The sequence below is a fragment of the Acomys minous genome, assembly GCF_964271855.1.
Source record: "Acomys minous genome assembly, chromosome: 9".
NCBI classification, from domain to species: Eukaryota; Metazoa; Chordata; class Mammalia; order Rodentia; family Muridae; genus Acomys; species Acomys minous.
The window spans coordinates 77230764-77256678 of NC_140490.1; the positions used below are offsets into that span (position 1 = coordinate 77230764).

General features: G+C 37.7%; 1 protein-coding gene across 8 annotated transcripts in view; it reads right to left on the reverse strand.

The window, feature by feature from the left end:
- LYST (lysosomal trafficking regulator) overlaps window positions 1-25915 on the reverse strand; it is a 158298-nt gene that overhangs the window by 90300 nt on the left and 42083 nt on the right. For 7 of the 8 annotated variants that reach the window (XM_084794152.1, XM_084794150.1, XM_084794154.1 and 4 more), the window contains 12 exons: window positions 23488-25567; window positions 21017-22025; window positions 19252-19413; window positions 16925-17081; window positions 14441-14667; window positions 13897-13963; window positions 11217-11326; window positions 9160-9586; window positions 7491-7635; window positions 6190-6363; window positions 2303-2463; window positions 566-756 (listed from right to left, as the gene is read on the reverse strand). In XM_084794152.1, coding sequence (XP_084650278.1) covers window positions 566-756; window positions 2303-2463; window positions 6190-6363; window positions 7491-7635; window positions 9160-9586; window positions 11217-11326; window positions 13897-13963; window positions 14441-14667; window positions 16925-17081; window positions 19252-19413; window positions 21017-22025; window positions 23488-25567 — 4910 coding nt within the window. The remainder of the gene's footprint in view (window positions 1-565; window positions 757-2302; window positions 2464-6189; window positions 6364-7490; window positions 7636-9159; window positions 9587-11216; window positions 11327-13896; window positions 13964-14440; window positions 14668-16924; window positions 17082-19251; window positions 19414-21016; window positions 22026-23487; window positions 25568-25915) is intronic. The other variant, XM_084794153.1, reaches the window with a different exon arrangement.

A 25915-nucleotide genomic window follows, 5' to 3' on the forward strand; every position in this document is an offset into this window, starting at 1 on the left:
CTGATATTAATGAGTAAGTTATCTAATCCCTGAATATATTCAATTAGTTTTTAATTTGTGTGTGCACATGTACATGCTATACTATGCATGTGGTTTTCCTTCCACCTTCACATGAATTCCAAAGTTCAAGCTCAAGTCACCAAGCTTGTACATCTCATGGTTCCTTAACACATGAAATTATAACTAATATTATAAGTGAATCTTTGTATTTATTTCTAAGTGTAAAAAGGAATACATGAATTTTAAAAAAGAATATATCAGGCTAAAAGTGCTATATTTTCAATGTATCATAAACATTTCCCTGTAAGATAATTAGGTATAGAATAAACTTAGCTAAGAAAATTACTATATAAATATAATTGCAAGCAAATGAGAATACAAATATTTAAAGTATGAGGCAAGCTTAACAGGAAATTAAAGTGTTCCACAATTTTTAGGAAAAAAGCTCCACATCCTAAGAGAAGAACAAAATGAAAAAACTTTAGGAATCTAACTCACTGCTAATTACGTATTCCAATGAACATACCTGCATAAACCTGTTAAAACTTATACAACTAAAACTTACAATTAAGAGGCCAATATCCACATCCTTCTTGGTCATAAAAAGGTCTCTGATTTCATCACATTTCAAAATGTCTTTATTGATGTATTTGGAGTAGTCAATCACCGGCTTGCCATATTTACATGGCATTATGGATGTGTAGTTGGGTCCACAAGCATACAGATAAAAGGCCTCTTGTGAGCCAATTTTAGCTCCTGAATAGCAGAAAAACATAGCTAGTTATTTAAAATATTTCAAGTAGAAATTTTCATATACACCAAGAAAACAAGGTGGTGGTGGTGGTGGTGTGGTGGTAGTAGTAGTTGGGGCGTGCGTGTGTGTGTGTGTGTGTGTGTGTGTGTGTGTGTGTGTGTGTGTGTGTGTGTGTATGTGTGTGTGTGCCTGCCAGATTCTTTGAGTTGTCTACTTATCTTACAAAATTCACAAAGGCTCAGTTTTAAAGTAAGTGTAAGAATAAACTAACCTATGCCAACTATATTAAAATACATAGATTTCTATAAAGTAAACTGGGAAGCTTTTGGTAAGATTCCTCTCTGTTCCTTAAGACAGTGAATTTTAGTTTAACCAAGCTTGGATTTGTTTTGCTTTTGTTTTTTGTTTGTTGCTGTTTATGAGTGTTTTATCTGCATATATGTATGTGTATCAAGTGAGTGCCTGGTGCCTGTGAATTCTGAAGAAGACATTAGATTGCCTGAAACTGGGGTGCAGATGGTTGTGAGCCACCATGTGAATGCTAGGAACTGAACCTGGCTCCTCAGCAAGAGCAAGGAATGTTCTTTACAGCTGAGCCATCTCTCTAGCTCCCCTTCCCTTTTGTGACAGGGTCTTCTTTTATTGCTGTTGTTATTGCTGTTTTGACTTTTGAGAAAGGGTCTCCACTGTGTAGCCCTGGAAGTCCTGGAACTCACTCTGTAGATCAGGCTGGCCTCAAACTCAGAGATGCACCTGTTTCTGTCTCCCAAGTGCTGAGACTAAAGGCATGTGCTGCCACTACCCGGCTGCTTTGTTTGTTTGTTTGTTTTTTAATGAGAATTTTAAAATATTTTTTATGAAAACTATTTCTTGGTGTATTTAATTTTAAATAAAATTTAAATTGGATGCCTTCATTTTTTTCTCATCTAAACATCACCCAAACACTATGTGCCAGGTTTAGTACTTTTTAAATGGTATATTTCACTGTTTTTGTAAAAATTCACTATTTGGATAGAATGTACTAAAATCACAAATAAAAGAAGAGCAGGAGCGGTGGCTCAAGGGTTAAAGCACTGACTGATTTTACAAAGGGCCTGGGCTTGATTCCTATCATTTATATGGCAGCTTACAACCTCCTGTGGCTCCAGCTATGAAGGATCAGATCCCTTCTTCTGACTTCTGTGGGTACCAGGCACAAATGTGGTACACAGACACATAAGCAGGCAAAACAACCATACATAGAAAATAAGTCTTTAAAAGTCATAAATGAGATTTGCATAAATAGATTTACTAGTTATCTTATTGCACTTCCCAAGTACTGGTGATTAAGTGTATAGAATTATGTTACATCTTCACATCACACAGAAACTGTAAGGAAACATTCAGTTATACAATGTTAAAAATATCCTGAAAGTAAGTCTTAGAGTCTTGGGAAGGCAGTACTTATTAAACATAAGTCAATGAGGAGAGACTAGGATTGCTGTCAGGTTAATTTATGCAACATATAGTAATTTAAAGTTTGGAAATGCTTCACAGGGGAAAATTTACCATTGAAGAGGAGCAAATTTCCAAGGTCCCATTTTCCAGCTAATTGCAGAAACTCTTCTTGGGATGTTAAGCAGTGACCAATCATACAAAATGTTTTATTGCTGTCTGATGATAAGCTTGTTTTTCTTGGAAGCACAAAATCCAAGATGACATCAGTCTTCCTACATTAAAAACAAAGTTAAGTTGATAATGTTTGGGAATACCATGAATGTTTTATGAGGGGACATTCCTGAATTGTACTGTTGGCAGAGGGAGAGAAAAAAGGGTGGACTTCTCTCTCTTAGTAAGAGTTGCTGGTGGCCCACAGGCAGCAGACGGTGCTGTGTAGAACAGATTCCCAGGGCTCATACATGTTGGCCAGGGAAGCAAACACATGTTTGCTATAAGCTGTCTTTGTCACCTGGCTCCTTATATGTGCCTTCCTGGTTCACAGAACCAAAGTAATCACCCTCCTCTGCCCCCTTACTATGCTCAAAGTCTTCTGCCTTGGCATAAATTCCTAAGATTTCATACATTCCATGAGGCGTTGGAATCAGTTTCAGGATGTCCCCAAGTTTTGCTGTATCTAACCTCTGAAATACCAATGTTTTTGTATTTTGCTTTCTAATGCTAAGGATTACAGAAATTTCATTTTGCCTCCTCTTTTTCTTTAAAAGTTAGTCAAGAATTCTTAAGTAAAACAGAACCAGGAAAGGCTTTTTCAGAGAGAAACACAAAGGTCAAGAGGACTTCAGTGTCTAAAGACCCTGCTAACAGCACGTCCACACCTTTTCAGGAATGCCTTAAATTTCATACTAAGGTAATGAGGGTGCCTTATTAAGGCAATATCTAAAATTTAGAAAATGGAGATTTACATGGCTAACTCACTTTGAAAAATTAAAATTTTTATACATTTTCTTTAAAATTTAGTAAATAAAACCAACAATTTTAATAGTAATATCTTTTAATTTTTAAAATTACACTTATTTATATGTGTGTATTTGTCTAGGCATATGCATACTAAGGTGCCCAAAGACACTTGTAGGAGTTGATTCTCTCAATTGTGTTCTAGAAATCAAACGCAGGTTGTTAGGCTGGGTGGCAAAAGCCTCTTCCTGATGAGTCATCTCACCAGCCCAAATATGTATGTATGTGTGTGTGTATGTATGTATGTATGTATGTATGTATGTATGTATGTATGTATGTATGCGCAATTGCACATGCACACATACACAAAACAATCTATGACTAGCTCCTTTGTGGACCAATAAATGGCCACAGTTAAAATACTACTGCCACCTAGTGGCATGATTTACTTTTTCTTAAATGTGAAAGAAAACCTACTGCAATATGAATGTAAACTAAACAATAAATATCTGTGCCACATATTTCTACATTTTTGTGCTTTTGATGCTAATAAGTTATTTTCCAGTGTCATTATGGTTTTTGTTTTCTTTTATTTCTTCACTTCTCTAAGGTAGTCTCCCTCTGTAGTCTAGAACTCACTATGTAGCTTAGGCCAGCCTTGAGCTCACAGTAATCTTCCTGCCTCAATTTCTATAGTGCTGAAATTTATGTGTGAGTCATCATGTTTGGCTTGTTTTTCATTATTAAAATGGGCTCTTGAAATGCATTCTTTGTAGAAATTAAAATATATAGCTTCTAAAATAACAAATGATAAAATTTAAATCAACAAAATCTTTTTAACCTTTGTCAACTGTGCATTGATCTGTTAACTAATGAGATTAACTTCTACCAACTGGCAAAGAAATTTCTTCAAAGCAGAGTAAAATTAATAAGTGGGAGAGGAGAGAGCTATGTGTGACTGAAAAGACTGTACTCACTAACTTCAAAACTATCTGTGACAACCTCATCTCTCACTCTCACTAGTGTATGGTCCTATATCCATCAGGTGTCCTGAGGCAGAGAAGGGCTGGAGGAGCAGCACAGTACAGGGGTTGCAGCATGACTGCCAATTAGGCTCAGAGCTTTGTTTCAAGTTTTGCCTCTGCTCCTTCCATGTGGCACAGCTCTGTGCAAGTTTCCTTACCCCAATCTAGGTCTCAGTTGAGCCATGTAAAATAGTCCATAATATACCTATTTCATAATGGGAAGGATAAAATAAGATATAGTGCAAAGACTTAGTACAATTACTGGCACTTGTTATTAGCGTAAGAAATGAGGAAGTGTGCCTAAGAAGGGGTCCCAGAGCTCTGAAAACAAATTGGCTAATTGGTTATAGCTGCTATTCAGGCTTAGGCAGGTGAATACTATTTTGAAGATAGAGACCAGGCTTCAGTTATGTGCTTTTATGTATTTTCTTCAATGAATGAACAAAGCTGAACTTGGGTTTAACTTCTGTAGCAGACACTACGGACTATCCCAAAGCCGAGCCTTCCTTCTCTCCCTCAGTGACTGAAAGCTGATGGTAATAAGTAACCACTGCTTGCAGCTTCCTACAGCAGTGCCATGATTGACACACAGTAATTCCTTGATAAATTCATAATAAAATTCACTTAGTTTGTGCTAAGGATATATTTACTTCTATGATCTAATCTATTTTGAGTAATTTTTTAGAGAATAAGGAGATAATGTATATAAAACACCTAGCAAAAGGTCTAACAAGTACATAAACACATAACAGATTTTTATAAAAAGTAAAACTATAGTTATCAGCTTGGCACTCCCTCTTGGCAAGCTCTCCCATCTTCTCTACCCCCTTTCCTTCTCATGACTCCACTGAGACTCCTCCAGCCACCTCTGTAACTCCTGCTGGTTAGTTTTATCAGCTTGGCACAATCACCTGGCAGAGGGAATCTCAGTTGAGGGGCTGCCTCTATCAGACTGGCCTGTAAGCACTTTGTGGGACCTTTTCTTGATGGTTGATTGAGGGAGGAGGGCCTACACTGGGCTGTGATAACCCTAGGTAGGCAGTCTGTGCTGTATAAGAAAGGTCGCTGAGCAAGCCAGGGGTGAGCACGGGAGAAGGCAGCATTCCTGTGCTCTCTGCTTCAGTTCCAGCCTCCCGGTTCCTGACTTGCTCTTCTGCCCTGGGTCTTCTTGAGGACAGACTGTAACCTGTGAACCAAATAGTCTTTTCTTCCTGAATCAGTTTTGCTTAGTGTGTTAGCACTGCAATAGAAGGAAAACTAGGAACACAGTGCATCCAGGGTCAAGTTGCACAGTAAGATAGTGTACAAGTTGTTTATTAACTCAGCTGAGAAGTCTGTGGTAAAAGTCACACAGACTTCTATCTGAATCTGTTACCTTGTATAGCTCTAGGACCCAACTTAAGTCTATTACCAGATACGATGCTTTATATTCTTCTCTAGTCATTTTAATTTCTCTCAATCCCAATTTAATTTAGGTATTAGCCTTCTTATTCAATTAATTTAAAGAATTCCTTGTGGATTCATCCTTGTAATATATGGGTTCGAGGGACAATAATTATTTACCTAGTATCTATTTGGCTTGCTCATCATACCTAAATACAGTTCATCTATAGTATTTGCTGGAGGTTGGTTCCAGGCATCGCACAGGTACCAAAAGCTAAGAATGCTCAAAACCCTTATAGAAAATGCCATATTTACCTATAATCTACACATAGCCTCTTATATGCTAAGCTATCTTTAAGTTACTAACAACACCTAAGACAAATCCCTTATAAATAGCTGTTAGACTCTATTGTTCAGAGAATGGAGTTGAATCCTCAAGAGCAGAATCCATCGTCAATTTTCAACGGTCATGTCTATGGAAAATTTACTATGTACTGAAGTGATAAACAGGAAAAAATGCAATTTTGATATAAATTTCTGCTAGTACATATTAAATTTTACCTGGTCTGCAATGAATGACAACGAAAATTAAAACAGTGACCGAGAAGAGTATTTTCTGGGAATGCTTCATACCTCTGCCCAGAGACCCATATGGAGATTTCCCCATGGACATTCTTTTTCCCTTGAGGATGCTGGAGATAGGTAAGTACTAAGTGTTGCCATTTGCTTGGAAAGAAAATGTTCTCCTGTGATTCAACCTGTGCTAGTGAAACAGCTGTCACATCGTCATTTGAGTCCATACACACACTGCAGAAAAGAAAAATTCACAGATCAAAACCATGATTCTGACCTTAGTTGGCATATACACTACAGCTGTCATTCTCAATATGTGAGATTAAAAGTCTCTTCTATTTTAAAATAGATTGAGAAAGTCAGTATGACTTTGTTTTATACCTTATCTGCTTCCTCAATTTATGAACTAAAATGGATTAGACTCATTGGCTAATAATGTTAATAACAATAATTTCTAGAAATCAGTTTGAAAAATCAGCTTCTACTTACATACTCATTGTCTATTTCAAAAATTATAATGTAATATTTGGTTCACAAAGAAATTAATACATAGTGTAAGATATGTCTAAATGCCATAATATATATTGGATGTTAACTTACTTTGCAAGATTACTAAAGGAATAAGGAGAAGAGGTATGTAGAAAATACCTGGTAACATTTATAGTATCTATAAAACATAAAATGTAAATAACATACAGGATTTATTTTTAATTTTTACTTTTACAAAGATAATACGTAGTATACATTAAACTAGTAAACTGCTGTGTGCTGTTTGAGCTCACTGAGAAGTTGGTTCTGAAAGCAGGACAGACACCACACCCCCATTTCAAACCCAAGCATGTTTGTTTCAAAGGATCTTCTAAGGTTCTTGTCCAGGGACAGGCTGGGCCCCGAGCCTTGTGATAGGTAAAAAGGAGAACAAAAAAACAGCACAACAATAAAAACACTGTGCCCTTAAGGGCAGAAGGAAAATGTATTGTCTGGGTAAAAAATTATTGTGCCCTTGAGAACAACTAAATAGAGAAATACTTTTCAACCGAGGTTACTATCCTTGTTGTATGGCATAAAAATAGTTGTAGAGGTACAGGACGCTGGAAGATCACCCACAGAGAAATTCCATATGCCTGAAAACCTCTCAACCAATGATCCAGCCTGACAGCTTCCAGCAGAACATCTCCTGGATGTTGTAAGTGCCTGATTTGCCATGTCTTGCTACCTGTCTACTGCTAGGTAGAATCAATGTGCTACCTGATAACTGTTCTAATTTTTCTTTTTTCTGTAATGATCTTTAATAACAAATTATTATAAATACTATTTGATAATACATAATCTATTTGTTAAGAGTTGAGAATAAGCAATACCGAAAGATAAAAGTGCCACTGTGGGGATCAGCCCACACTTGAATCATCAATGCTTTGGATCCCAATGAAATCAAATGAATACAGCCATCTTCTATGAGTCTGTCACCAGGATTGACAGAATCTGTACCTTCTGGTCTATCATCTTCTGTGAAAAAAATGTTAGAATTGTCAATAAAATAGTTCATTAAAAAAAAACTATAGGAAAAGCAAATTTAAGAGAATACAGTGCATGTTGGTTTATTTGTAACAAGTTATTTACCCAAATGTCTGAACCTATTTCAAACAACAGTATTTTCAAAGGTTAAATGTTAACATCAAAAGAATACCATGGGTGAAAAACAATGTTTTAAAAGTTATTAACTGCTTTAAGCTATGATAACTGAGAGAAGCCATGGGTAGGCTGCTGGAGGACTGGAATCAGCTGTCTGTGCCAAGCATCTGCTTTTGTTGGGTTGGACCACTGTAACCCAGCAAATCCTGGCCTAGGAGCACACACCATCAACACTTGCCTTGCACACCAAAATGTATTTGGTCCTCGTTAAAAAGGCATGATCTCTGATATTATGAAACGCTCTTTTTAGGAAAGCTTCAGTGCTTGAGTGGTCATTATTTAGAGTGGTGGCTGACCTTGAAATAAAAGTGCTAAGTAATGCCAAAACCCTGCATCATAGTTTGTCTCCAGCTGAGGGAAAAGTTTATAGACTTTGGCTAGTTCGTTATCCCTCCCAATGCCATCTTATCACTTCAATCCTGAACTACCTGTATGTTACCACATCTGCTCCAGCAATGGCAGGTGGAGTGTGTATGATGAGTTATTTGTTACTATGATGTGACTTTATGGTAAGCTAAGCTAAGATGTAGCAAAATGCACCATGCATGTCCAAAGGCTCAGACTTTTAAAGAAAAGGAACATTATCAGTTATTAGGTTATATAAATATTAGCTGCCATTTTCAAGAGGTTGGAAAAATGCACAACCATTTTTTAAGACTATTCCCTTGAGCGCTATATGTCTAAGAAACTGTTGCATGCCTAAGAAAAAGAACAAGAACAAGATGCAGTTCAATACAGCCTAACAACAGTTCTGCAGTTCTGACTTTGGACAAGGACCACTGCATATAAATGATCAAGATAGAAGCTAGGAAGGGGCCACCAAGGTAGACACAAAAGGGAAGGAGAATTTAAAATAAAGTGGCTACAGGGTTTTATTTACTCCTCTGTAGTATCATGGGCCACACTAGCACAATTATAGGATTGCTAACTTCAGCAGCAGTTGCAGATATAAGGTATCCCCACGACCATATCTAAAGGTTAGAAGACAAGAGAGCTTAAAGCTGTTGAAAACTCAGGCTTTGGCAATTCAGTAGTTAAGCACAGACTTTAAGGTGAAGAGCATCTAAAGCACACAATGAAGGCCTGATACCCTATGAGCATATACAGAGGAAGAGGTCCCCCTCAGTCACAGTCATAGGGGAGGGGAGTAAGGAGAAAATGGGAGGGAGGGAGGAATGGGAGGATACAAGGGCTGGGATAACAATTTAGATGTAATATGAATAAATTAATAAAATATATTTTTAAAAAAAGAACACAATGAAACACTGTTGCATATCCTTAAAGCTCAGGCAAATGGCTATTTGAAGAATCTTACCATACAGACCCCTGCCATCATACCTGCTCCTTCGAAACTGCCGTCTTGTAGAACTGATGGTTTGTTTCTTTTCTTTACCTTCTTTCCTCTTTCTGCAGCACTCTCAGACTCGTGGACATACTCCACATTAAACCACAGAGAAACACTAAATCCTTCTGACAAGTGTGGCCAGCAGTTCTGGCCCAGCAGTGGCAGGTGGATTGGGGCTATGTGCCAGGAGGAAAGCAGCCGATACGGAAAACGCTCTCTCTCAGCCTCTTTCTTGCCTCGGGAAATCCGTGCTCGTCTCAGTAAACCTAAGGCTTTACTGTTAAGGCTCCCAGGAGGCTTTTGTGATGAGACTCCATTGCTTAAATTTGGGGTGTGTAGCAAAGGGAAGGTTAGATACTGTGAGGGGCTCATAGCAAAATCACTTTCAACAATTTTTTGAATACCAAGGAGAAGAATTTCCTAGAGAAAATGAAAAAGACGTAAAAGTTTACAATATTATAACAAAATACATAACAATCTCAAAACTCAGGTTAGAAGTAAAAATACAAACATACCTGATATAACAGTCTTTTAATTTAATAGCATATCTACACATTTTCTAAACTTTAATTTTTATTTAAGATATAGATTTAATTATGTAATCTCTTGATAAATTTGGTTTAAATTTTGGTATTTTTTGATATTTATGGTAGAAATCTACTACTTATGAGTAGCTTTTAAGTATTATAAATGAAATATAATAATAATATCAGGAATTATATCTATATAACAAGGTTATTCCTATAGTTTTTCTCTCAAATTTATTTTTCGGATTTATTTTTATTTTTATTAGTGTGAGTACATATATACGTACATGCATGTATGCATGTGTATGTGCATGTCTGCCTGCTTCCCTGCACAGGTGCCTGAGGAAGCCAGAAAACGGGGTCTGATCCCTTGGAGCTGGAGTTACAGGTCTTTGTAAGCTGCCCTAAGTGGGTGTCAGGATCTGAACTCTGGTCTTCATGAATGAGCAGCAAGTACCCTAACCACTGAGACACCTTCCTTTAAGTAAGAGGTACAACCTTATAATTTCTCCAGGTTCCTAAATGATATTATATCATAATCAACTACATAAAATTGAATGCTCATGTTCTATTATTATTGTTGTTATTGTTAATTTTACATATTTTTCCCAAGCCAAGGAAAAATTTTTTCATTTGCTTTTAGTGAATTGAAGTAAAGTTTTAAAGTTTTACTCATCATAAGGGTACATTTTTGGTTTAAATGGAATACAGAAAGATACAAGATAGAATGTTAAAATGGGGCTAGGGAGATGGCTCAGAGGTTAAGAGCACTGTCTGTTCTTCCAAATGTCCTGAGTTCAATTCCCAGCAACCACATGGTGTCTCACAGCCATCCATAATGAGATCTGGTGCCCTCTTCTGGCATGCGGGCAAAACATTGTATACATAATAAATAAATAAATCTTTAAAAAGAAAAGACTTTTTAAAAAGAATGTTAAAATGTACACTTAATTTGAAAAAGAAATCATCCATCAACATATACCCAGCTCTCAATAGCCCACTCTGGTGGTTCACAGAGGGCCTTGAGACTGCAGTGGGTGGTGAGCCAGGCAGTGAAGTGGACTGGGCTCTGTCCATCCTGCTTCACGTAGGACAGCCTCAGTGTTCTGAGATTCATCTGCAGATTCTCCCAGGTAAGACTGCATTATAAAAGTGTTTTTTTTTTTCTGCTAGGAGCCACTAAGCTACAACAATGGAAAGGAGAATATTAAACTAAAGAACAGATAATGATTCTTTAGAAAAAGGACAACTCTGGGATGATTGTTGTGATTCATACTTAAATTGTCTTTAGTAATTAAAAACAGCATTTTTCAGGCACAAATGTTGGAGTTGACATAAGGCTAAAAATCATTTGGTTACTCCAAATCTAAGAGAAATGGATAATACAACTGATTATGTCAAACATAGAACATGGAACTGGCTAAATAGCAGTTACAACATTAAGAGCTGAATGATTTACAAATTAGTAAAATGTACATTATATTAAGAAATTAGTGAAAATGTAAAAATTCTAGCATATTTACCGTGCAAGGTGATTTCTCCAGAAATATTCTCAAAAGAAGGGTTAACTCCTCTGAACATGTTCTTGAACTCATGAAAGATACCAAGAGATCCACCAATACGCTCTGGCATGCTAAATTTTAAAAACAGAAAAAAATTAAAGCCATTACACATTTAATTAAAGGAAGATAATAATCATATTTCATTGAGAGAAATAAAAACTGTCATATCTTGAATGATTACAGACAATCTAGTTAATGATCATAAAAACAGCTGAAGAAGCCAGGCATGTGGTGCACGTCTTTGATCCCAGCATTCGGGAGGCAGGGGCAGGTGGATCTCTGGGAGTTCAAGGTCAGCCTGGGCTGTTACACAGAGAATCCCTGTCTTGAAAAACAAAAAAGTTACTGAAGAAATAACATGATAACTAAAGGTAAATGAACTAACACTAATAAAATAGCAGATTTTATAAAAACAGATTATAACTACCACATATTACATGGAAACTGAATGACAGATATAAAATAGCAAAGATTATATAAATGTCACAAGCTATTTTGTTTGACCAGTTTCTCTACTAAAGAGTTTAGCATAAAACAAAAGCAAAAACACTAATTAATAAAAATTCTTTAAAATATTATTTATAGATCATTTTATAGTGTTAAAAACTGATAGGTTTCAATGCGAGTGAGAGAATGGACACACATATATACACACTGGTAATACTTTTAGAAAACCGAAAATAATCAAGCAAAAGGACCATGTAACTATAAAACAGGCATGGTGGTTTGAGTGAGAGTGGCCCTGTAGGTCATATGTTTGATGGAACTATTTGAGAAGGATTAGGAGGTTTGGCCTAGTTGGAGGAGGCATGTCACTGGGAGTGAGCTTTGAAGTTTCAACAGCCCATGTTCCCAATCTCCCTCTGTGTCTGCCTGGCTGCCTACTGCCATGTTTTGTCAGATGACTATGAGTTCACCCTCTGAAACTGTCAGCCCCCATTAGATCCTCTTTTTCCCCTATAAGTTGCCTTGGTCATGTTTGTCACAGCAACAGAAAAGGAACTAAGATACTGGGCAGCTGCCATAAATAAAAAAATGAATAAAATATTGGAATAGAATTTTTCATCTCCCTGAATATAGCACAAAAGAAGACAAGCACATGAGATAAGATACATAGTAGGATCAGCCTCCAAAGCCTCACAGGCAAGGAAACAAAGACCAAAGAATATAAAGAGGAGAAAATAATTTTTAGAATAAACCTTTGTGGTCATGGATCAGTCTTTCCTAGGTCTGACAAAAAAGGCATACAACAAAAGTAAGGAAATACGACAAGTCATTGTAGTGCCTCCTAGAAGGCACGGGCTCCTTAAACAACGAGAGGACATTAGATAGAAACTTAGGAAAAACTGAATATGAGTGTTGTATAAGTGTTATTTAGTAATAATGTGCTAATGGAGGTTTACAACTTCAACTTGCCATATCAGTGTTCAATGTTTATAATGGGAAAATCGGTTAAAAAAAAGTGTAACATTAGTATAATATGTTCATTCATTATGTAAGTAAATAAAGAAAAACCTTTTATTTATAGTACAATACAAATATAAATGAATAAAGAATACAAGAAGCAGAAAATCATTATTTTCAAACATTATAATACTACTCTTATTAGTCATAATCACAACAGATGCTATAATTTGTGGGCTAAAATATGAGAAAAGTGATATTTACATACTTTCAAGTTGCCACCCATAAGATACTTGCAAATTACAATAGAAAAACCTGGTAGACCATCTTAACCTGAAATGATTAAAATTAAGATCCCTAATAATAATGACACAGCAATCGCAAAGCCTTTGATATGATGACCTCTAGAGGACTAACACTAATATTGAGCATTCCTGACAAAAAACGTGTAACTTTAACTCACATAAACCCAAATTAACATTTCACATATATTAACCATAACCCTCCAACTATATTTCAGCTTTAATGTGAGCAGAAACTGCATTCATTTCCATTGTGAATCCCTCAAGTGTCTGAGAAAGCACTAAGTAGAGAAGGGAAGAACGGATGAGGCAGCAGTATAGTGTTTACAGCCAGTCAGTCCCCATGAAGCTCCTGAACAACTAACTTCAGGCTCTGGAAACTACATTTTCCCCTCTATCCAATAAAAATACTTGTATTTTATTGACTGAGTATGGGGAACAAACACGATGACACATGTGGAGGAATGCCTTGAGTGGATGTAGCAAGTGTCAATAAAGCGCTGTTTAGCCAATCAGCTGGGCAGAGAGACAGGAAATGGAAGGCGGGGTTTCCACAGGAGGTGGGAGGAGCCTGGAGGGGTTGACAGTTGAAGTATGGAGTTGGGGGAGAGAAGCTGCCCAAGGAAGATCAGATTACCAAGTGCTTGGGATATTTGTAGGTTATGAGGATTAGAGTAGTTTAGTTTATTGTTAGATTAGTAGCAGTTTAGATTCTGCGGAGCACAGTGCTTGCAGCTTTAAAAATACAATTCAGTCTAATTGTATCAGTAATTAAGCCAGTAATTAGGCCATACAAATAAGTTAACTGTAACAAATACATATAAAAACAACTTGGAAGTCACAGAGCCATAAGTTGGTGGAAGTCATAATCATTAATTCTTTACACAACAGCACAACAATTACAAAGCTATTTCCTTAAGCCAGGTTCAACTCACCTTGAAAATCAGAATTAGTTTGTGTTAAAATATTCAAGAACCCTCCTAGAAGAATTTTCACAGTTCCCTGAAGATTAAAAAGTGAAACATAAAAAATTAAAACATTTAACTTTGCAAAAGTATAATACAACTGCAATGTCACAATAAATTATTTCAAAAGAGCCTATGTGTGCATGTGTATCCCTTTGTGTGTGTGTGTGTGTGTGAGAGAGAGAGAGAGAGAGAAAGAGAGAGAGACAGAGAGACAGAGACAGAGAGACAGAGAGAGACAGAGATAGAGACAGAGATTAAATGACTGGAAAGAATATGGTTGAAGGATTAAATGCAAGTTTTAAGATCTGCTCTTATGGTACATTACCTTTGCTGTTTAGCTAATACAATAATGATTTTATGCTACATATTAGAGAAACATAGAATTAGATAATTTTAGAAAATCACTAGAAAGTCAAAACAAACTGAAGGCAAAACAAAAGAAATCACCTCAATTTTCATACGAAGTTGAAATAAGTGTGATAATACTGATGCAATTTAGTACATCTTTTACCTGTTGTATGAGTAGAGAAGTGTTCTTTTCCTTCTGCCTGGAAATTTTCAGAAAACTCTCAAAAACATGAGCAAGCACATCAAGTTTAGCTTTGCTAGCAGAAAGCAAATTTAATCCCAGCATGCAAATCTCAGGGTATATTATTTCCCCATGAGTGAGGTTTTCAAGTAAGTTGCTCGGAACAATCGATGCACAGAATCCTTCTACTTCAGGTTTTAGCTCTCCTCCTAAAGAAGGAACGAAAAGGAATTTGTTTATTCCCCAAACACTGAGTACTCCAATCTTAAATCACCACTTAGAACATTTAATGAAAACACTGATACTTCTATGAAGAAGTTCAGAATGCCTTTCCTGCAACACTACTGTTGATGAAGGCTTAGACAATAAAGTCTAATGGGTAGTTTAATTTGAAAGATATTTTGCTCTTCAATGAAGCTAGAAATATTGCCCACAAAAGTTTTCATAAACATGTGATAGAGATTTAACACATTCTTTTGATTCAGCTGGAAAAAATTATCACAAGTTTCCTGACCCCCAAATCTAAATCTAAATCACAGTGAAGTTTATTTTATCTGCCCCTATGTCTGAGGTACTAATAGGCCCAGTTTGCTGAGGTCTAAACATTGTCCTCTTTATGACTGTCTTACTGACTGGCCTTAAAAGTGTCTGGTGAACTCTATAGAATGTTCATAAAGAGGCTGGGAGGGAAATGCTTACTGCACAGGCATGAGGTCCTGAGTTCAGATCCTTAGCACCCATACAGAAACCTGGATGCTCTGCCAAGAATCTGTAATACTAGGCTTAAGACAAGTGACTCCCTGCAACACTGGCCAGCCAGATCAACAGAATCTGCCAGCTCTAGGTTCAGTTAGAGCCTCTGAGCAGGTGAGATGGCCTGCCACACAAGCCTTACCTACAACCTGAGTTTGGACTTTGGAACCCATGTACAGGTAGAATGTGAGAACTGACTCCACAAAGGTGTCCTTCGACCAAACACTCACCATGGCACACATGTATTTGCTCCCTACATCATCTATACGCAAATTAAAAAAAATGAAGTTTTAAAAAATAAGATAAAAGGCCTGGCATAGTTGTTCACACCTCTAGTGCCAGCATGGGGAAGCAGAGCAGCTGGAGCTCTGTGAGTTGGAGGCCAGCTTGGTCTACAGAGTGAGTTCTAGAACAGCCAGAGATATACAGTGAGACCTTGTCTAAAAACAAAAACAAAAATAAACAAACAAACAGAAAAAAAACAAGCACACAAAGGAAATCTATCACTGTAACCTAGGTTATGATAAAACTAACATTAAATCTTTTTTCAAAAGCACAGACTATAGGTTCATTACTCAACTTTAAAATCTGTGATTATTCCCATTTCTTCCACACAAAGGAGAAAAACTAATTTCTAGCAAGAATAAACTACTGTAAACTTAAAGAAAGCTAACTGTGCTGGCAAAATCCCAAGGTCAGTATCTGAAAAGATAAAGCCTTCACAAAAATGTTTTTCTATTATTGTAATAAACCACCACTATTTTAAAAACAACTTGGGAAAGAGAGGGTTATATTTCAGCTTGCAATTCTCAGGTTGTGCTCTATCACTGAGGGGAGTCAAGGCCAGAACTCAGGGCAGGAACCTGAACCCAGGAGCTGAAGCAGGAGCTGTCAAGGAGTCTGCTCACTGGCTTGCTTCCCATGGCTTCCCCTGCCTGCTTTCTTATATATCCTAGGACGACATGCCCCAGAGCGGAGCCTACAATGGGCTGAGCCCTTCCATATCACTAAAAATGAAAACGCACCACAGGCCACTCTGATGGAGGCATTATCTAAACTGAGGTTCTCTCTTCCCAAATGACTCTAGCTTATGCCAAGTGGACACAAAACAAGTAACCAGACCGTCTTTGCATTCTATCCAAGCTTCACAGCCAGCACAAAGAATCATACACAACACAGTTCCATCCTAAGAACAGGTTAGGCTACAGAAAAAGGCAAAGGAACCTGCTGTAACAGCCACGGGATGTCACCAACAGTGAGATTTCAATGTATCTACCACCTCTTCAGAAGAGGTGACCAGCCAATGACTGGTACATCACCTGTTTTTCCTTGTAGCATCTGCTTCTGGGTATCACCTTTCTTTCTTGCCAGAATGCATATGAAAGCAAAGTCTTTCTCCATCATACTTATTCTTAGGCATCTACTTGTTTTAGAAAAGAAGGGTTTTTGTTCTGTTTGTCCTTATAGTACAAGGGATCAACTGTATCTGGGCCTTTGGCTTGCTAAGTGCCCTATCACTGAAGCTATCTCCCTCATCTTGATTTCACAGTAGAAATTATATATTCATACAGAAGATTTGTTGTGATGACCAAATAAAATGATAATGCAATGCCTTTTTGAAACTGTAAGGCCACAAGGTAGGGGCAGGTTGAACCACTTTGCTAACTTACAATCTGACTGGCAATCCAATCAAAAGCATCAGAGACATTTTACCGTCATCTTGGGTGTCACCATCCTCGGGATTACTTTCACTATCCGCTTCATAACCTTCTTCCTCACCCAGCAGTTTCAGACTACAACACTGAGAATCTTCAGTTTCTTCTGAAAAATCTCCAGGCTGGGACAACAGTTCTTCCTCAGACGGATGACTCTATAAGGCCAGTGAAATTAAAAGGGAATGTTTGCGGCACTGACTCATCAGTACTCAGTAACAAAATACTTATCGCTCAGAAGTCACTTTAAGAACAGCTTATGTCTTTAATCCCAGCACTTGGGAGGCAGAGGCAGGCGGATCAATGTCAGTTCAAGGCCAGCCTGGTCTGCAAAGCGAGTCCAGGACAGCCAAGATAACATAGAGAAATCCTGTCTCGAAAATTAAAAAAAAAAAAAAAAGAACAGTTTCGAAGGGCTGGAGACATAGCTCAGCCATTAAACGCTAGGCTTACAACCAAAAATATAAGAACACTCTTGATATTATTCAAAAGAAAAAAATCTCAACAATCAGTAGTCACTGAAAAATATGAAATTGACTAAGCAAAGTGTCCTAAACTATCTCTCAGATAACTCAGATCAAAAAGGCTGTAGCAGATAAAACCACTGGCCATTTCTGTTTCTCTAAAGAATAAATCTACTAAGGAAATTTCAATCTAGCTAACACAGTGACTGAAAACTACAATGAGGCAGTATTATATTGTGCAGAACTTAATCCTAACAATAAATATATATTATTTTCACACATTGTTAATAGGAACATCTTCTCAAAAGCATTTTTAAAGAATTAAATGCTTCATAAACTAGATAACTGGAAAAGCTATAATAATTTTCCCAGTGAAATAAGGATTTTAGAATGCAATTGTCTACATATAAACATCTCAGAAATCAGAGTTCCAGTATCAACTTCCTGTTTAATGTACATGGCATTTTTTTCCTTTTAAAAATGCTACTGACACCTTCACCATAGGATATATTTGAGTGTATAAAAGCTCAGAGTACATTATCATTGCAACAGTAATAAAAGGTAACAAAGTAGATAGATGTTTTAAGTTGTTATAGTCAGCCATTTGATTCAACAACAAATAGAAAATATTTCAATAAAGTTTTAAATTATGGAAAACAATAACATAGAATGTTATGGCAAAATATAATAAAATACCAAATACATTACTAGACCAAAAGGTTAAAAAAGAAATTATATAAAGATAAAAGTTAACAATAGTTAACTTGAAGTAAAAGAAGCATAACAGGAAAGAGAAATGAGCAAAAATTCACATCATAACATTTCAGTAAAATAACTAAAAGATTACTTTGTTTGTTTGTTTGTTTGTTTTGAGACAGGGTCTCTCTGTGTAGCCTTGGCTGTCCTAGACTCGCTTTGTAGACCAGGCTGGCCTCGAACTCACAGCAATCCGCCTGCCTCTGCCTTCCGAGTGCTGGGATTAATGTCCGGCCTAAAAGGTTACTTTAGAAAAATGTTAACAGGCCAGGCGTGGTGGCACATGCCTTTAATGCCAGCACTCAGGAGGCAAAGGCAGGAGGATCACTGTGAGTTCGAGGCCAGCTTGGTCTATAAAATGAGTCTAGGACAGCCAAGACTACACAGAGAAACCCTGTCTCAAAAAAAACAAAAACAAAAACAAAAAAAAAAGAAAGAAAGAAAGAAAAAAAAGAAAGAAAGAAAAAATATTAACAGAACTCTTCTATATGGGTGCTGGTCATTTTTATGTTGAACAATTTAAAATTAAAATCAATAGAGAGTTCTGGAAATATCAGCCATAGCAAGGCAGGACCAGATAAAATACCCAAATATCAATATCCCTGAATCATCATTTAATAGCTTATTTGCTGCTGCAAGCCAGGATTTTCTTTCAAAACACTTCAAGAAGGAAAAAGATAGGGAAGGGAGGGGTGAGAAAGCATGTTGATGCTGAGGAGTCAACTGCAGAAGCAGCTGGGCCATGGGTGCAGGTGATATACTGTTTCTGCTCAGATCTAAAACTTTCCGAACTGAAATGTTTTAGGGAAAAAAGGATTATCAGCTATACATAAGACTATCAAACCTTAATACTTTTTATCTTATTGGGAACAATTATCAAAAAGTTTCCAGAATAGATTAACTGAAGCATATTGCATTGCTTGTCCTGCTTTTTCCCCAAGGCAGGACAGTGATGAAATACTAACCATTCAAGATGATGGAGAATGAACCAAGAAACTCACCTGATCAAAACTCATGTCCCTGTGATCTAAACCAACATCGTGGTCCTAACCCCACATACTCCAGTTTCTGCTAGTCATACCTCAGAACACAACACATGGATTCATACCGTTTCAGTCACAGTATCACCAGGATCCAAATCTGCTGAATGATTCCCCAGGGCTACTCGAAGCAGGGCATCAAATAATGGCTTTGCTAATTCTGTTTCTGCCACCTTAGACTGGGAAAGGTGTTCTCTCATTTCACACAATATATTTTCCACAGACAAGCTCTAAGGTAAAAGGAGAGATTAAAAACATGCTTAAAAAATCAAACAGTGACAAAAAGGAATACAAGTAAGAAAAAATTCAGTATTTATAATTGATATGAAGTTAAACTGAATAAATTGGAAGTCTTATCCAAATATTTTACTATTAATTGTTTAATTTTTACTTATAAACATATTGGGTTTTAAATTTCAATGTACTTTAAATTACTTAAGTCATAAAAAACCTATTTCTAGCAGGGTGATGCTGGAGCATGACTTTACTCCTAGCACATGACATGGGAGGCAGAGGCAGGTGGATCTCTGAGTTCAAAGCTAGCTTGGTCTACAGAGATTCCAGAATAGCCAAAGCTACACAGAAAAACTATGTCTTGAAAAACTAAATACAAAAACAAACAACAACAACAAAAACCAAAAATACTCTTAGGGGCTAAAGAGATGACTCAACAGTTAAGAGTCCTCACAAAGGGCCTAAGTTCCATTCCCAGCACCCATGTGTCAGCTCACAACCATTTGGAACTCCAGTTCTAAGGAATCCAGTGCCCTGTCTTCTAGCCTCCCAGGAATTGTGCACACATAGTGTACAGACAAAATATTCATACACACCAAATAAAAAATAAATCTTAAATTTTTTACAAAATCATTCTTTGAAACTTCAGCGTTTTAATTATCTCTAGAGTTTACAGATTTCTTATTTTTAGAGATTCTCTAAGATTCTAAGAAGCAGTTCTAATTTTTTTCACATGTCTTCAGTTCTGCCCTTTGAATAAACTATTACTGCTTGCTTGTAATATCTCTGTAACTGTGGATAAAAACAAAACCCTTACTTTTCTTTTAAAGAATTCCAAGTCCAACATGTAAAACAATTATAGACTATAAAATGACCATACCAGAGCCATAAACAAAGGTCAGGGAACATGGGCAGGGGACCCAACAGTATCACAAGATGATTTAAAACACAGTATCATGAAATACTCATTTAAGACTAAATTCACAAGCTACCCTAGGGGGCTTTTACAGAAAACTAAGGTTCTTTAGAGTAAAAACTAGGTCACATGCCTCTTTGTGTCCTCCCCACTTGGTATCCTGCTAAGCACAAAACGGCTTTCTAAAAACAAACTATGTGGCAACTGGAGTTGGCTATGGTATAACCACTGGCAAGGAACTCTGATCTGGTAAATAATTCTTCACCTAGGACCTTATAAGAAACCCTAATAAAATGTAGTGGTTTAAACATACATACACATGCAGATGCACTTACATGCACACACGTGTGCACACATGCACACATGTGCGTGTATAAACACACAAACCCAAAACCAACAAACAAAACAAAGCCCCAAAACATGAAAATAAAAAGGGAACTGAGATGATGAAGGGGATGAGTGGAAGCAGGAGGGGAAAAAATAGGGCAAAGAGGGCAAATTGATGAAATACACATTATATACATAAAATAATGAGTTCCCATTTTACATAAATACATGAAAACAAAAATAAAAACATGTGGCAAAATAAACCGACAATGTTAAGTTAGAATACATATATTGTGTATTAGTGAATGTATCTGTAATACACGTTTACATGAGCTGGACAAAGGACAAAGTGTCACCTGAGAAGGGAGCTCCGATTCCATCTTCTGTTGACTGGCTCTGGCACTATGAAGACAAATGGCCAGGAGAGACTCCAGAAGTCGTATACTCTGGAGAGAGGTCTCATTTTCTTGACTCATATATGCCTTTGCTTCCCCAGGAACAGCTTCAGTAGCCAAAATCTGCTCTACACTTGTGGGAAACATACGCTGTGAGTCTGACTGACTCACACTGTCGGCACTCGTTTTCAGACATCCCTGTTCTGGTGCTGCTGAAGATGATCCGTCTACCTTTGATGCCATCTCAAGTTGAGATATTTTGATTAACTCTTGGTTTTCCTTTACACTTACTTCTCCCTGCCTTCTTCCTTGCTCCTCATCATGACTTCTGAATAGTTTTTGGATTATCATAAATATTAATTCATGGCACACTCGGAAACCACCAAGCCTGTGAAATTGTTTCTGGAAGACTGAGCTCAACATGTAGATCCAACGACACATGGACCAAATGTCTGCTGCTTGGTGCAAACATTCAGGGGAAGGTAAGACGATGTTCTCAAGAGACAGGCATGGCAGCATGTGACTTAACGGCTCACTGGCAGTACTGTCATAGCCAGACGTATCTTCTGACTCATTGGCAGACTCCCTATCAGAATCTGCCTCTTTACTGACACATAAAAAAGCCACACAGAGGAACAAATTTATGGTGTTTATATGAGTGTCCTGGTGAACAGTCTTCCGTTTCTTTGGATCAGCTTCTCTGAGGCTGGCATAAAACTTACTGAGGCTGCGAGGAGAATCCAAAGAAACTTGCTGCTTATAGAGAGACGGAGCCACACTTACGGATGGCAGCTCTCGCTCGATGTCTAACCCATCGGCTCCTGGAACGGGAGCATCTTTCTGTTGTTCCCCTAGGCTGATAATCAGAGTTTCAAATGCTTTGAGGGAATGACTTCGAATCCCATCTAAGTAGTTTAATTCAATTATTTGATTTACTCCATTAAAACTTAAAAACAAATCTCTTATTACCCTGTGGGAGATAATAAAAAACAAAAGTTTTACATAACACAGTGATACTTTTTTTTTTTTTTTTTTTTTGGTTTTTCGAGGCAGGGTTTCTCTGTGTGGCCTTGGCTGTCCTGGACTCACTTTGTAGACCAAGCTGGCCTCGAACTCACAGAGATCCGCCTGCCTCTGCCTCCCGAGTGCTGGGATTACAGGGGTGCGCCACCACTGCCCGACTGAAACCTTTATAAATAGGTACACATACTATGTAAACATGCCATTGCTGTGCAGTATATATACTAAACACTGCCTACTCTGATTCACTCTGTGCGTAGTTCTAAGATTCTGATCAAGACCTCAAGCTACCTTCTAATAGCACTTACTTGCTTATATGCAGCTCAGGCTATATTTAAAAAAGAAATGTTTATAGATAGCCCACATTGAAAGAAGCAACTCGAGAGTTTTTTTTTTAATAGTAAATTTCATAGAAATTCTAAATATCACAGTCGTTACCACCCTTGAGGTGGGTACCAAGAGGACAAGCATGCATTCCTTCACTTGTTCCCTTGGTTGTTTAATACTCTACTCAGGACTTTCTTTTTGTTTTATTCCGACACTCTATAAAAGAAGAGAACCAAACTTCAGAGCTGAAAATCTTAGGAGGATATTCTCTCATATAAAGGTTTAATGTCACACAAGCTTCCCTATAGTTCGCTTCTAATTTGGTGAGTTCACCAAAGCCAACAGCACAGATATAAAAGATAAGCAGAGTTTGGTAGAATCAATGTCAATTTTAAAGTAACTGTATTAAGATGAATCAGAAAGTACTACACATGAAGATACTGGTGACACGTTATATTTTATGCTGTTTTAAAATGACATATACATTAATTTAAATGGCCAGTCTATCTATTCAAAGTAAAGTTTACTTATACAATCATTTTAAAGTGCTCTATCCTTAACCATCACCAGAGTTATAAAATTCACTGCTAGAATACAATTTAAACTTTCCTTTTGCTTATCTGTATTTTCTACTTTGTCTGGGTAATAAATGTAACTATGACATTTAAGAAATTATCTCCTTAATGCTTTTTTCTTGTTATAACATGACCTTTATAAACATTTTAATGGTTTATAATACTCTATCTACATAGTAAACACAAAACAATTCATTTGAACTGACCTTTGCTCTTAGATATCTTTGTTTTACACATAGCCAAAATTTTACTTTTTTTTTTTCCATTTAGAAGTTAAAAATCAATGTCTGTGGTCTCTCTCCTCTAACCTGTCTCCCAGACAAGTAAACCAAAAAACGTTTAAAACATGACATGGATGGGTGCTTTCTCTGTTAACAACCTAAAATCCTTGATAGCAACACAGCAACTATGATTATACTATGGGTGGGCTCTGGAGAAATTCAAACACACACACTTTATTACAGTTCAAAAGCATTCATTCAACTGTAAAACACATGCACACATACAAACCTGGATTTAAGTAGGACAGGCAGAGTTTTTAAGTAAATCTGAAGCACTTCCTGAGGCAAATACTGTTCCAGTTGGCCACACATACGAGTCTGAGCTGAAGAAATGCTTAGGTGTTGACAACGATGTACTAATTCAACTCCTCTTTGGAGCACAGGATTAAAAATATAATTATACAATTTCCACTGAACAACTACATTGCCTTTCTGGATTAAATTGCAAATGTGATTTGCAATCTGAATGCTGTGTAATCTGTCTTCTTGAAAGACAACGTTCTGATAAGCCTCTAATGCATCCCATTTCCACAACAGGTCTTCAGACCCGCTGCTGGGCAGGATCCCTTGAAATCTGTAAGAAGGGCTGGGCAAGCCAGAGGGAGGACCAGCACCACACAAGGTGCCTTGCAGCGTCTCCTCTAATTTAGCCAGCTGCTCAGAGTCCACAGTACAGATATTGCAAGCTGCTTTTTTAACTCTCTGTGATATCTCTGCTCCTCCTAACTGATCCAAAAGAAGTTTGCTAAGGACATTCAGTATATGCTGCTGAAAACTTTTCAGTGCTGGCAATTTAAAAGCATGGAGTAAAGGGACAATCACAGACTTAGGGTCCATACAACAACAGATTCCAACACTGTGCACACCCGACAGGATCTGGATATAGGTGGTGCTCAGGGAAACCTGCTGCAGCAAGCGCAAGCACTGGTGAGCACACACTGCGATGCAGCAGCACCGCTCTGGATACTGCACATCTCCCTCTGCAGTCTCTTCAAAGGGGCTTCTAGAAAGCTGGTTTTTAAAAGCTGAAACCAGGAGACCTGAGAGATCGCGGTGGTGCTGCATGAAGTGGGAGTACTCACACCGCCGGTGCCTTTTCCTCGTGCACATGGAGTGATGAAGTTGCTCTGATTTCACCTTTTTGACAGTACTCATTATTTTCATTACACAGTTTATCAGGGCTTTCAAATGTTCTGCAGCCTCTGAAGGAACACCATCCCTTGAAAGCAGCCATTCCATCTGAAGAACTGCTGTTTCAAACAGATTAAACCCTTGGTGCTGAATAAATTCTTGAACTAAATCCATGGCTTGACTGAAGTAAAAGGGATTTGAAGCTGCACTCTGAAGACAAGAGATAAGGAGCTGTAGAACTCCTTCCAGAAGCTCAGGCAGAAGGAGGGCTCTGTGTCGACACTTGGAAAATACAAAGCCCTCCTGGACCTCCTGTAGTGTTTTCTTTTGTCTTGGTGAGAAAGGGTCAGGCTGCTTTTCCAAGCAAGCTCTAATTTTCAAAGCTGCCCTAAGCAAGTCCGTCAAATTTTTTCTAAGACTTTCTGGCATTGCCTCTGTGGTGCTAACATCTACTGACATAAGATGCAGCACAGTTCGAAAGAGCATCCGTTGAACCAAAGCCACGGGCTCTTCTGTCCACCCTGCAGAGACCATTTGTCTCTCCAAAGTGTCACTCTGGTTACAGCAGTCCCCAAAGCCTGCTAGGAACTCAGTCAGTGTGGGCACCACACTGGCTGTCAGGGAAGAATTATGATTCAAAGCAATGTCAAATTTACAAACTTTTTCCAATAGAGACAACAAAACATGACATAAGTCAAAGGGAGAGTTATTCATGTTACTGAGAATAGACAAGGCGGCTGGCTCACTTAGTATGTCACCATTTGTATCCTGTCTCAGAATGACTTCTCTGGAGTTTTCCAAAGCCATGGTATCAGAAAAGACCTGTTCTTTGGTTGCAGAGGGGTCAAGTTTGCCTACGCAGTGGTCTTCCTTAGGAGACTGGGTCAGGAGCCGTGGCAGCGCACGGGACCTCCTGTGCTTACTCACAACTGTACTTTTCTCATCCGAGTTGCCTTCGGAGTCCGAGGTGGAGAGCTGGGTCTTTCTTGCATCTCTTATCGAATAGCGATGGGTACTTTTACGCTGTCGTCTGCTTTTTCGAAAAAGGTTTGTTTTTGCAGAAACCTGACCAGATGGAGCACTTCCTTCTAAATATAATTTTCCCTGAGTTGATTTTTGCAAACTTGAGTTCTTTTCTTTGGTCACGATTATATCAGATGACAATGGCAGGTTAAAATCTAATGAAATTTAAACAAAAACAAAAACAAGAGGCCTAGAATATGTCAGTACCTGTTAAACTCAACATGTATAGACAGTGACTCTTATAGCCTACACTATGAATCTGTCCTGGCATAACTTTCCTGCAAGGCTGCTTTCCCTAGTCATGTCTTGGGGTCACTTCTGCCCACACTTATACTTTCAACTTGTAGCACCAGGTGGCATTAGCTCCAGGGATATAAAAGGATTTTGAGAACAGCAAATAAAAAAAAAATAAGAAAGTAGACCTGAGTTGAACCTATATACTGCATTCTAATTTCAAAATATAAGACTCTGAGTTGTTCAGCTGCTGTCCTTACCATTAGTAA